General features: G+C 24.8%; 2 protein-coding genes across 2 annotated transcripts in view; one reads left to right on the forward strand and one right to left on the reverse strand.

Annotated features, from left to right (window-relative positions):
* Positions 1–1641: 1641 nt before the first annotated feature.
* LOC129983993 (MAPK regulated corepressor interacting protein 2-like) lies at positions 1642–10419 on the reverse strand. Its single transcript, XM_056093737.1, has 6 exons — positions 10062–10419; positions 9905–9986; positions 5088–5203; positions 4239–4295; positions 3660–3710; positions 1642–2107 (listed from the first exon to the last, which is right to left on the reverse strand). The coding sequence occupies exons 1-6, from the start codon at positions 10111–10113 to the stop codon at positions 2037–2039; spliced, it is 429 nt and encodes a 142-aa protein (XP_055949712.1). The 5' UTR covers positions 10114–10419; the 3' UTR covers positions 1642–2036.
* Positions 10420–11242: 823 nt separating this feature from the next.
* Positions 11243–12635, forward strand: part of LOC129983992 (techylectin-5A-like) — a 58301-nt gene continuing 56908 nt past the window's right edge. Inside the window, exon 1 of the mRNA XM_056093736.1 lies at positions 11243–11440. The gene's annotated coding sequence lies outside the window, so the exon portion shown is untranslated. The remainder of the gene's footprint in view (positions 11441–12635) is intronic.

Here is a 12635-nt window from a genome sequence, read left to right on the forward strand (position 1 = left end):
AAAATTCTTTTGCTAGAAATCTTTCGTCGAAAAAAAAATTATGAGGCTAATTTTCTAAAATATTACTCAGAAGAAAATTTTTATAAGGATGTATTAATATACTATCAATTACTCGTGAAAAATGATGAAGTTGAAGATAATATATTGTATATCATATTTGATATTCATTTTTGGGCAAGCATTATGAAACAGTGGGTAAAGATAGTGTGCAGGGTGGGTAATTCTATCTACAAAATCACTTCCTTTTTCATATAACTTCTATTCACAAAACTACAAGGAATTTATATCATGTTTATTTAATATTTTCGAAATTAACTGCAGAAGTCACAAAAAGAATTTTAGATAAATCTAAATAACTTAAAATCCTTTATGCATTTTTTTCCCTTGCAGCCTTAATTAATAAAATGAAATCAATATCAATAAGTATGCAAAATTAAACATATATAATAATTAATATTTTCATTCCTAGGACATCCCTCTTTGCCTAACAAGGAAAGAGAGCAATACTGTGCTTTTTCCTCAAAATAAAATAACCGATGCAAATTCTCAATCAAATCGGATTATATCACTAATATCCCTGGCTAGAAAGAGACCTAGTTACAAATTACAAAGGATAAAATGATAAGTGGTAACTTATCTTAGTAAAATCATATTATGGCAAAGTATTAACCAACTTTTGAAGACGTAAATTTAAATTGAAAATTTAGGCAAATGAAATCGAGACAATATATATACATAAATCCTTAGTAGCATACAGAAAATGGGCAATATCAACTTGGGAATATTCTGAAATTTTGCATGCAAACATTTAACATTAATTATAATGCGAAGGGTAGAGTACATTTACAAATGGAAATTGTATGAAATCTTATTCATAGTAATAATTTTTTCATGAATATGTATTTATGTTCTTAAACAATGAAAACGTCTCAAAAATATTAACTAAATGGTTTAATTTAATTAAATTGCATTGCACTTTTAGATATATTTGAAATAAAATAATATTATCCAATAAATATCCTGGGAGCCTAATCTGCAGCATTCAAATATTTCTGGATACATTACAGAATTTTGACAATACAAAAAAAAAAAAGAGAGGCATTTATATATGCTCTGGGAAATGAGAAGGAAGGTGAAAATGAGGCTTATATATAGACTCCTCGGATCTATGTCATCGCATATTACAAACCTTGAATGTATATACAGAATATATTTCCAAAGCTCTGGGGACAATTCTGCATACAGATAGATATTTGAAGTCGCATATCATCACAGGGCATAATTACATAACTCTCATATGATAATAAAATGCGAATTAACTCTATTTTTTAAAAATATTTAACTATGTATGAGCTTAATTATAAATAATCCCTATGATTTTTGATATTAATCCTTTAAGAGTGATGTCAAAATTGAAAACAGATTTTCACATGCCACAATTTTAACAGATAACAGAGCCACAAAACATGATGAAACAAGTTCCAGAGTTTCCAAATTTAATTTATCCAGAAAAATATCTTCAAAGGCATAGGGTAAAGTAATAATGTTTTTGGTTATGATTGATTCTATTATGCTGAAAGTTTCTTTTAAATGAATAAAGTGAAATATTTTTTTTAAAAAAAGAAAACTTTTCATACAAAATGTCATTTATAATTTTATTGCTGAGATTGCAATGCATTTCCTTCATAAAAATCACAGTTTTATTTCCTACACTTTTGTAAAATAATTGTACAAAATGCAAACTGAAACAAATTGGCTAAAGGAAGAGTAGGCTTCCAATGAAAAGATAAACCAGTCTGTTTTAATGTTTGGATGAATAATGGAAATAAATGTTCGATGCTTGTCCACCAAGCCTAAAACAGCGTGAAGGAATTATGGAACTACAGTTTCCCCATGATGCAATGTTCACTGGGAGCAGGTTGAGGTGGAATGCGAAACATTTCATTGCACTCCTTTAATTTATATTTCTTCTAAATTCACAACAAATTCACACTATCTCACTAGTACTGTCTTTCAATTGACTACAATTTTATTACTTATGAAGTTAGTTTAATCTTTCGAAGAAATCTTTCACCCCAAAATGACTCCAGATCAAATGGTTTAAAGTCTAGAAAAAAAAGAAAATAAAATTAGAATAATTTTAACATAGCATAATTCATAAAAATAATATATAATTTATTAGGAACTTATTGACACTAACAATATATTTGAGGCATTTAACCCATTAGTAAAAAGTATTTTACAATATTGTGAAATTATTTTCTTTATACTGTGCAGCAATCAAAACTTTAAGCAATTTTAGCTTTTTGTGGCCCAAAGCAGTATACAATATGAGGTTTAGTTCTTTTTTTAATAATCTGGATAGTTTCATTTCATATTTCAATAAATTTGTTGCTACAAATAATTCAAATGATTTATATTAGGTCACTATTATAGAACCTTTGTAAAATGCATGTTTTTGATTATTTATTATAATTCTTTCTTTGCATTTACATTTGTATATTCTACTAATTAAGCAGATATTTGAAATTTATAAATACTGAAATATCTAAATAAATACAATGAAACAGATATGATAATTCTTTCACTTTGTTAATTAGTAGAATTCCTAATATCTATACACTGACTGACTAATATGAAACTCACGACAAATTTAGAATATCGAAACATCATTCTTAATATTGTGTGTTATCCTGTATATAGGGTAGAGAATGATCAATAGTTTTTAAATTAAAAACTAATTCAATATGTAATTAAAATTTCATTTTGACAAGAATGAGCTATTTCATGAATTAAGATTACAGATTCTTATTTCTAGGCTTCCAAGTATTGAATTTATATTCTTCAAGAAAGATGCTTATCAGAAATTTATTAAATATATTTAAAAACTTCAAATTTTTTTAAAAAAGATTAAAATAAGATTGTTTAAAACTATTTTGTCATTCATTTTGAATTTATGAAAGGAAATCTAACTATACATAGCAAAATGATTGAAATACATTTTAAGTCTAAAATAAAACCTGTAATTCCCTTCATGTGTTAATAAAAAATATCAACATAATACATTGTTATATTTACATTATTTAAGACATTTAGTTTGCATATGACCATAAACTATATAAAACCACTGTCACGTCTATAAAACAAACACATAAAAAATTATTGTATTTTAGATGTTGCCCTTAACATCTTACTTTAAGCAGATAGCAAGATAAATGATTAAGAAGAAAATATCTCAGCAGAATTATTAATTCTCATTTTGACAAAATAATAATAAATATTTTGATGAAATGTCCAATCTTTTCTCCTTTTACACACACACATACACAAATTCCTCTACTGCTCTGTGAGTTAATGTTCTAACAAGAAATTACTTATGAACATATAAAATATTACACCAATGAATGCATATAATGTATAACAAACATGCTTAGTGTGATGATAAGGATGCTAAATCCTTTCAATTGCAAAGCATCCCCTAATTACATAAATAACCCACAAAATTTTCATAATTATTTAAAATGGCAGCTAAATTCATAATGAAAAAAGGGGCTAAAGTTATAGCAAATGGAAATGCCTAAAAAAAGATGTTAATTATTACTGTACTATTTATACAAATAAATATTAAAACAAACAAAATACTACATTACAATACTTACTAGCAAGATGCGAACTTGAACTGGTGTCTTGATAGAAGACAACTTTAGGCACTAAAAATGCAGTAAAATAAATAGATCTCAGTAAATAAAATAAAAAAAAAAAATACTAAGCATTAAATAATGCAAAAAGGTTTACATGTTGAAGCAAAAGTACCAGAATGGTAATGAGCTCGATTTAAAATATAGAAAAATTTAAATATATAAAAATACATTTTTCACATTATAGAATCTGGGAATGCATAAACTGAAACAGCAAATAAAATATTTTTTAGATAATTAAAGAATATAAATACACTTTAATAACCAAAAGTATTGTGAGAAACCATTAATCATAATTGTTGCGAAGTTAGAATTAATCACAAAATTTTAATTTCTTATGAATGTTATATAAAAATGATTATAACTACTATAAATACTCTATAACTACTCCTTGATTTTTTTTTTTTGATAAAACAAGTATTGTAATAAAATTAATACAGATAAAATATGATTTATAATAGTAACCAAAGAAGGGAATTTAAAAGCAGTATGAATAAATTTTAGAGAAAAAAGGATATTGATAAACATATGAAATCATACCTTTGTTATCAGGTGATTGTTTTGATGTATCATACTCCTTCACTACACCAGTCCATGCTACAAAGCAAACAAAGCAGTTACAATACTTACAAATTTTGAATTTTTTAGACTGATATTATTTATTTTGCATCTGTATCAAGATAGTTCTCATTTAATATGGATGTTCTTTCTATCTGAATTTTTCAAAGTATAATTACCATTATTTTAACATTCTCAGCTTGGTATCAATTTCCAATGAGCTTCAAAAACTTTTGCAAAATCCTGAATCAATAATTTTTTATCTTTGCATTTATAATGATGGCTACTTCTCATTCTTGAAGTTATAAAAAGTTTCTAGTTAATTTGTTATTCGTTTTTAATTATTAGGCATATGTCAATGATTTGTACAATTTTGCTTTATTCATTTTAAAATGATCACAAATTGAAATTATCTAAAATTCAACTAAGGAAAAATTTAAATAAAGATTTTTAAAATCATTTGAAATGACTGCATTTCACATTTAAAATATTTAGAAAATAAAAATTTTTACAAGTATATTTGATAAATTATTTTTTGAGTTATTATTCGAGTTATATTTGCATTCTGGATTCATAAACTGATTTTCATCCTTTTTATCACATTAACTTTACCTGATTCTTCGAATCAGAACTTTGAATAATATTGTTGCAAATTCTAGTAAATCATAAATATATTACAGTTACTTTTAAGTTCTACTGTGCTAGTAAACTCTTTTTAATATATATCCTTAGTAGTGAGAAGAAATGAAATTATATTGATATTTGTTTATTTTGTGCATACAGAAATATGTATAAAGAGCATTTTTATGAATAAAATTTGATAATACTCACTATCTTGAATATATTTGATTAATTCATCATATTGTGGGGGAAAATTTTCTTGTTTGACTTTCTGAATTTGTGTTTTCTTACCATTCACTTGATGACTGAAAACAGGCTTTGGCAAACTGCAAAATAAGAAATATCATTAAATTAAATGAATTATAAATTAATTTTTTCTTTTTATTTTAAATTTATTAAATTCTTTATTCTATTTAAGGAGCTATGGAAATGTTTTCAAAAATCGCAGTTCACTAATGCATCAAGTAACATTAAAAATCAAGTTTTGATTAAAAAACATGGAAGTTTGATATTTTTTTAGTTCGAGTATATTATTTAGTTTAGTTTTATTTTCATAATTAGAGATATTAAGTATGTTATTTTGCTAATGAACACATAACTCAAACTAGGAATGTTTTCCATTTTCATGGTTTGAATTTATGACACACAAATGTTATATTAGATACTATGAATTTTCTATCCTTTATAGTTTCAGAGTGATTTGAACTAGTAGACAACTATGTTTAAAATAAAAATAGACAATAATAATTCATGATAGATAACTTTTGGTCACTTTTTAAAACATGACATCAAAAGGGAGCTGCATCATAATCAATTTTCACATTCAGAAACTATTTTTCTTAGTAAAAACCCTCAAGATTTTGAGGTACTACAAACATAATATTTAATCTTCTTTTTGATAACAATGTTTGCTTTATTGAATTATCTCTTGTCCAATAAATAAATTCATGCTTCAACATTTTGATACCTTGGAACCTAGACAATTAAATGAATAAGTACAATACTGGACTTTTCCGTAATTATCTTTTCGTATTTCTATTCTATTGTTGTTTGCTAATTAATATATAATAAAACATTAACTCCTTTTAATTACTTGTTTTTTTTGACAAAATTTTAAAGTGAAATTGAATATAAAAAAATATACACAATTAAAAAGAGTTCTTGCATTGTAACTGCTTAATATACCCACACTAAGTATTTTTCTATTCAGAATAGCTTAAATTTTACCTTTTTAACTGATTTTAAATAATGTAATCATTATTTAATGAAAATTAATTATTGAGATTATTGACTTGTTATAGGTGAGCTTTATTAAAGGAGTTTTAACTAAATGAACTCGAAACAATTAGTTTCAAAAAAAGTTTATTCTTACTTATAAAGATAAAACTGCAATTAAAAAAATGTATAAGTCTAAAATATAGAAGTAGGGTTTTCATGTATTAATTTACAAGAAAAATTCTAAAGTACAATTTTTATATTACTTTTTTTTTTCAATATCTTTTATTTTCTTATTTCTACTTCTAGTCTTCCAAAAAATAAAGATAAAAAAATAATAACTACACCAGGAAACATTCTAACATTTTTTTAATGTCTCCAGCACTGCACTTTTCAAAAGTTTTGTCTCCCTTCAAGCTAAGTGTATTAAAAGAAAAGAAAAGTAAGAAATACAATATTCTATTATTTTAACCACAGAAATTGATACTTTGTAAAATCTTCCAGGATTTTTTTTCTCTCTGTGAAAAGATATATATCATTCCCATTACATAATATATCATTTTCCATTATATTTACCTTGAAAAAAGAAAACACTAAAAGGAAACTGCTTTAGATTTTGTCAGTTTTAAATTTATAACATTAAATAAATCAGTAATGAAATTTATACAAAGATGAAACCTAGAATTGCTACATTTCTGCAATGCTTACACGCACGTCATCTTTGGACATGAACAGTAACACAGACACACTGAAATAGTTTTTTTTTTTAAAAAAAAATCTTATTATATTTTGGTTTTCCAAAACAATCTCAAATTTTTAACACATCTTTAAGGAGAAAATGATCCCTAACTAAAAAAATACTACTAATTTGGGCAAGAGGGTAAAAACTAACTCCTTCGATTGTTACCATGGAATTTATAAATCTACTTTATGAAAAACAATTAAAATATGGAAATACATTCAAATTTAATAAAAAGCAGAGATTAAGCTTCAGTCTTTAATATCCTCAACAAGCTTGAAACAGTATTTCACTTCTAAATAAGTAAACTGCTGTTGTATCTAGTAGCTTCTTAACGAATTCAACAGCATACTAAAATATCACATAAACTCCAATTGTTGAAATATTAAAACAACTTATAAACATTTTTTAAAAGAATTACAGGTTATTTATTTCTTTATTAATTATATTTTTGAAAAACATGCAAATGAAAATATTGAATTCTCGACAGAATAGACTATAAAGACAGAACTTATTCAACTATTTTTGATAATATGAAAAATCACTCAAAGGAAACTTATAACAATATTTTATGCATCATAAAAGAAAACAAGACAAAGATGTTAAAGCAAAATTATATTAAAAAGATGAAATAATTTAACAGCACAAGAAAAATTTAATTTTGTTCAATTTTTTCAAATATTAATTTTTCTTTTCTTTTTTAGAAATTCCTAACAATTCCTTTTCATTTTTGATGACTTTTATTTTACATCTTAAACTGAAGCAGATTATACACGAAACTGGGGGGTGGGGGTGCTTTTCTCAGTTTTTAGTTTTATTTGTATTATTATTACCAGTGTTATTACCATTCAGATTCATAGAAATTTAAAAACAAAAATATTTTACATGTCAATTTTTTAGTAAAAAAAAAAAAAAAAAGAAAGAAAGAAAATAATGATACAATATTGTATAATTCTAATAATCATTTGACGTCAAATTTTAATAATTCTAAAACAAATGACAACAGAATCATAATAAGTTGTTTCTCTACTTTCAAGAAATTTTAAGGAAAGAAAAAAAAAAAAAAAAAGATGAATTAAAAAGGGATTAAATAATCACATAAAATAGAATGTGAAAATAAATGAAAATACAACAAAATATTGAAATAAAATTATTTAAATAAAAATATATTGCAATCTAAAATGAGTTGAATCATTATAAAGTACTTATACATTCGAAATATCCAATAAAATAGAAAGTATTTGAAAAAACATTTTTTTAACTGAATGTTTGGCAAAAAGTCAGTGCATATTTCCAATTCTCTGTATAATGGAAGAATACAGAACATTAATAAAATTTAAAATTTCTCAAAATAAAACGAAGAACAAAAATCTTTCATGCATTTCTAATTTACACATTAATTTCTCTGCTGTATCTTCTTTTAGCAATAAATAATTACATACTATAAAAATTTTTAATTCTCCAAAACTGAAATAAATTATAAATTAATACAAAGTATGAAGGAATTTTTTTTTTGAAAAGTAAAAGTTATACTTAATTTTTTAATTTAAAAAATTCAAAAAATTAATCTAACTGAATCTTTTTTAATATCCTAATTTTAATTTGTTTACTTTTTTTTGGAAAAAGATATGATAATCTAATTTATTCTGTAACTATATTAATTATTATTTAAATGTATTTATTCTGAACTTCTTATCACATATAAATTTCAATAATATGTCCAAAAATTTTATTTTAATTCAAATATTTCCTTTAAATCTAAAAGTTATTTAAATTTCAACATAAAAAAAAATCAATGTGTTTTAACAGACCAACAAGGAAGTTTGCTGACAAGGAAAAAAAAGTGACATAAATCACATTAATTAAGAACAAGCATGCTCATACCCTAACTCCGATAATCTTTTTCTATTTCTCATCCTGCTCTTTCTAAGCTATGCAACATACAAAATAAATGAAAGAGGCCTCTGGGTTACAATAAGAGAAGTGGAAATTTCTAAAAATAGCATTACCAAGATCAAGTGCAGGAAGGCAACCATTCACAATAGCTTTTAGCAAAAGTGCAGTTAGATTGAACATTAAAAACATAATTAACTTCCTACAATAAAAACTATGCAAATAGGTTTAATTTAACATTCTGTTTTAAGTATGATTAAAATTTCTAAACATATATAAATAAATCTTTATTCTCATCTTATAAAGTATATTTATTTTGATGAGTAATTTTTTAAAACATAAAAAAAGCAGAGACAATTATATACATATAAGTGGAATATTTTAATAAATCTGTACTCTAATTAAAAGTATAAGATTTAATGTTTCAAGTTTTAAAAAGTATTATTTAAAAGAAAGAATTTTACATTTGTCCATTTAGCAATAAAACATTAACCTTAAATTTATTCAGTATACAATTTCAATACAATTTTTATGTAAATATATTTTTATAAAATAAAAGAGAATGACCTTTTAAAAGGTAAGAAGAATTAAAAAAATATTTTATAAAACTTATTGTTTTATTTTTAGAATGTTTGAAAAGATGAAAAATAATTTTAATCAGAATTCTAAGTGTATTCGACAAGAAAATGATTATCTAGCTTGAAGTGCATTTTCTAAATGATCATGGATCACTGACCTAGTAACTAGATAACTAAAATTTATTATCACACTTGCGCAACTATTCTGGAGCATCGCTTATATGTAGGTCATCATAAAAACAAAATAAGAGCATTTTTGAAATTTACTGAAAAATAATCAGAGATAAATCTTCAACAAGATACGATTCAAGGTAGATGGCTATAAAAGTTTTTGATACGATCAAAGTAAAAATTTAACTTGCTATTTATTTTAAGATAAAATATCAGGTAATATTTAAAAATTAATGAAAATATTCTTTTGTAAACTTAGAAAAATAAAGAATTTGTAAAAAATAAACGAAACAGATTCTAATAAAAATTATTTAAGAATTTCATCTCCGCAATAGCAGAATCAGTTACATAATCGAATAGCTCAACAAAATAATTATTTCGGTTTAAATGAAAACAATAGAAAGTTTATAAATAGTAAAAAAAAAACTTACTTCATATCAGTGTGATTTCCACATTTTACGAATTCGCGATTATTAGTCGAAGTTTCAAGTGGATCAACTTTTTGTGCAATGCCTGAAAAAAAAATGATGAAATATAAGAAAATTTTAAAAATGATAGCAGATAGCAGAAAATGCAAAAAATAATTACCTCGTCTTGTATTAGCTATTAATTTGTACGGTCTATTAGAAATAGTATACATATTTTTTCCTCCTTAATTGAAACTAGCATGCATGGATCACCGTGAATGCGACCTTACTTGCACGAAGCATGGACTAAGTTAAAACATATTTAATATTTCACTGTTTTCTTCTTGCGCTTAGAAACAGGAGTAACAAACTTTCATGCACATCTGCGCTTGCCCACAGCCAAAAAAAATTAACACCTTTAATGAAAATCAGTGCCGTATTTCGTATGTACTTTATTAAACAATATCTTTTTAAAAATCCATTAATATAATCTTTGATTTCCAGTTGCTTGAAATTTCTAAAATTTACCTTTTTTCACATTGTTTCTTTTACTTCATGCGCATGCGTAGCAAGTCGATATATACTTTCAGTATGCGTTTCGTTTTCAATTTCGCTCATTTAGAACCTCTCAAACTTCCGGTCTAGCAGTTTAACTTCCCGTGCACTGCATAGTCTAAGAAGATTTTTAAATGTTATGCAGTTTATTTAAAGATATCGGTCAGCATTTATAACTTTTTCCAAATTTAAGAAAAATTCTGAATTATAAAAAAAAACATAGTTTTATACTTAAAGCGTTGGTTGTTGATCCAAGTATGAGTGCCCTTTTGCAAAATCTTTTTCGTCGTTATTTCTGATAAAAACATATCTTCAACTTGCATCGGATTCTGGTAGTATTGACTGTTTTCATTTTTCGAATATGAATCATACTGCGTTCTATTATCTCCAAAAATTTCGCCAATGAGATTTTGGTGAATCTTCTTGAGATAAGTGAAATTTGTTTTGCGCTTTTACACTGAAATTATGACTTTGAATGAAATTTTGGATAAAATGGGATCATAAGTTTGTATGCATATAAATATGATAATTAAAAAAAAGCAACTCAAAGAATAAAATTTGTGTATAGTTTTATCTTAAGATTCTTAAAAATCTATCTAATTTTGGTCAAATTCTGTTAATTGGTTGACTGTTTATTTTTTGAATTTGAGTTTTCAAAATCGCAACAAGTTAAATAATGGAATTCAGTTTGAGATTTTAAAATTCTGAAATATTCTCTGAAGAAAATTTCAAAGGTACTCGGGTAGTTAAAATGCAACCGCAAGAAATTTGTCCATAAAGTAGTGTGGCAACAACATTGTCGCGTTTTATTTACCGAAATCGAAACTTCTGTCAAGACTGTCGCAGTCTCACATTATTTGCGAACTTAATTTGACAAGATGTGTGCCATCACTGTCTCTGACAAATATACAATTAAAAAAGGCATTGTTTATGTCCAAGATTTAAGAGGTGGTGCCTCCCTAGTAAAATATAACGTAGTGCCTTTATTGGAACTTTTCAGATAAGGTAATAAAATTCTTATAAAATAATTTCATCGTTTTTTTTTAATGTTGTTGGTACCGAAATTCATTCGAGATTTACTTATAAACTCTGTCGTCAATAATTTGGTATAATGTTGTATTTTAAAAAAACGTTTTTATTGTTAAGAATAATTGTAAAATAATATTTACGTGAAGCATTGCTAATTGCTGAAAATTATAAATATGTTCTACTGATCATTAAATAAACAAATAAACTTGACCTCAGTATTTATGACCTGATTTTAGCAGCAAGCATTTCTAAATGAGAAAGGGCCGCAAAATAATATTTTTCTCCCTACTGGTTAAATGGTTTCAATAACAGAAAAACAAAACTATCTTCTGATACATATTTTTTGAATTAATTAAATTCATGTTCTGATCATATATCACATGGGTATGTAAGTCTACATTTTAATATGTGTCATTATTATTATTATTATAGATTATATCAATTGCAGTGATTGCGAGTAATTTTATTCTTCTGTTTATTTCCTTTTTTCTTTATGCTAACTGATACTTCTTTAAAAATTTAAAACTATAATGTTCAGTATAGATAAATATATTACCTCCCATTATTAGCTCAAAGATATATATATGATTTTGTCAGAAATTCTTAAAACTGTACAATTTCGGGAAGATATCATAGCATTATTGTAGATTATCTTATGTTATATGGTTTATTAATGTTAGCTTAGAGTGAGCTTTTGTGCTATCAATTTTAAGTAAGGTCTTGTGTCTTTAAGCAGTGGATGACATTCTAATACTGCAATATTAAATTATGCTGCTTGTTAGGAATTTTAATTTTTTTTTTTCAGTTGTGTCAAATAACAAGGCAAATTAAAAAAGTTATTTGCATTTCATATATGTGGTATAACAATATTGAAATTCAATAATCTGGGTGAATAAGCTGGTCACCAAAGGTGGCCAATTATTTTTTAAATCCGTATTTAATTGAAAATGTTAAAAACAATTAATGGGAAATAATGCAAGTTAAAAGTATGAATTTTTTTTGTCAAATACTCTGATTTTTTTTATAGTAGAATGAAAGTTTACTATTTAAATTTTTATTGGTGGAACTTGTATTTGGTCTGATGCTTTATAATTATCAATATTATCAAGTGGAGCAAGATATTTCAAACTTTCTCCATTGCAAGAAATTCATTTTCATTGTATCTAAATAA

Source organism: Argiope bruennichi, chromosome 9 (genome assembly GCF_947563725.1).
Source record: "Argiope bruennichi chromosome 9, qqArgBrue1.1, whole genome shotgun sequence".
Lineage (NCBI taxonomy): Eukaryota > Metazoa > Arthropoda > Arachnida > Araneae > Araneidae > Argiope > Argiope bruennichi.

Excerpts from the sequence above, each read along its gene's own strand:
- LOC129983993 (XM_056093737.1), bottom strand. The coding sequence starts at position 10,113 with ATGTATACTATTTCTAATAGACCGTACAAATTAATAGCTAATACAAGA. Across the intron at positions 5,204-9,904 it reads GGAAATCACACTGATATGAA|TTTGCCAAAGCCTGTTTTCA; the intron begins GTAAGTTTTTTT and ends CTTATTTTGCAG. Across the intron at positions 4,296-5,087 it reads AATCAAATATATTCAAGATA|CATGGACTGGTGTAGTGAAG; the intron begins GTGAGTATTATC and ends TTTGCTTTGTAG.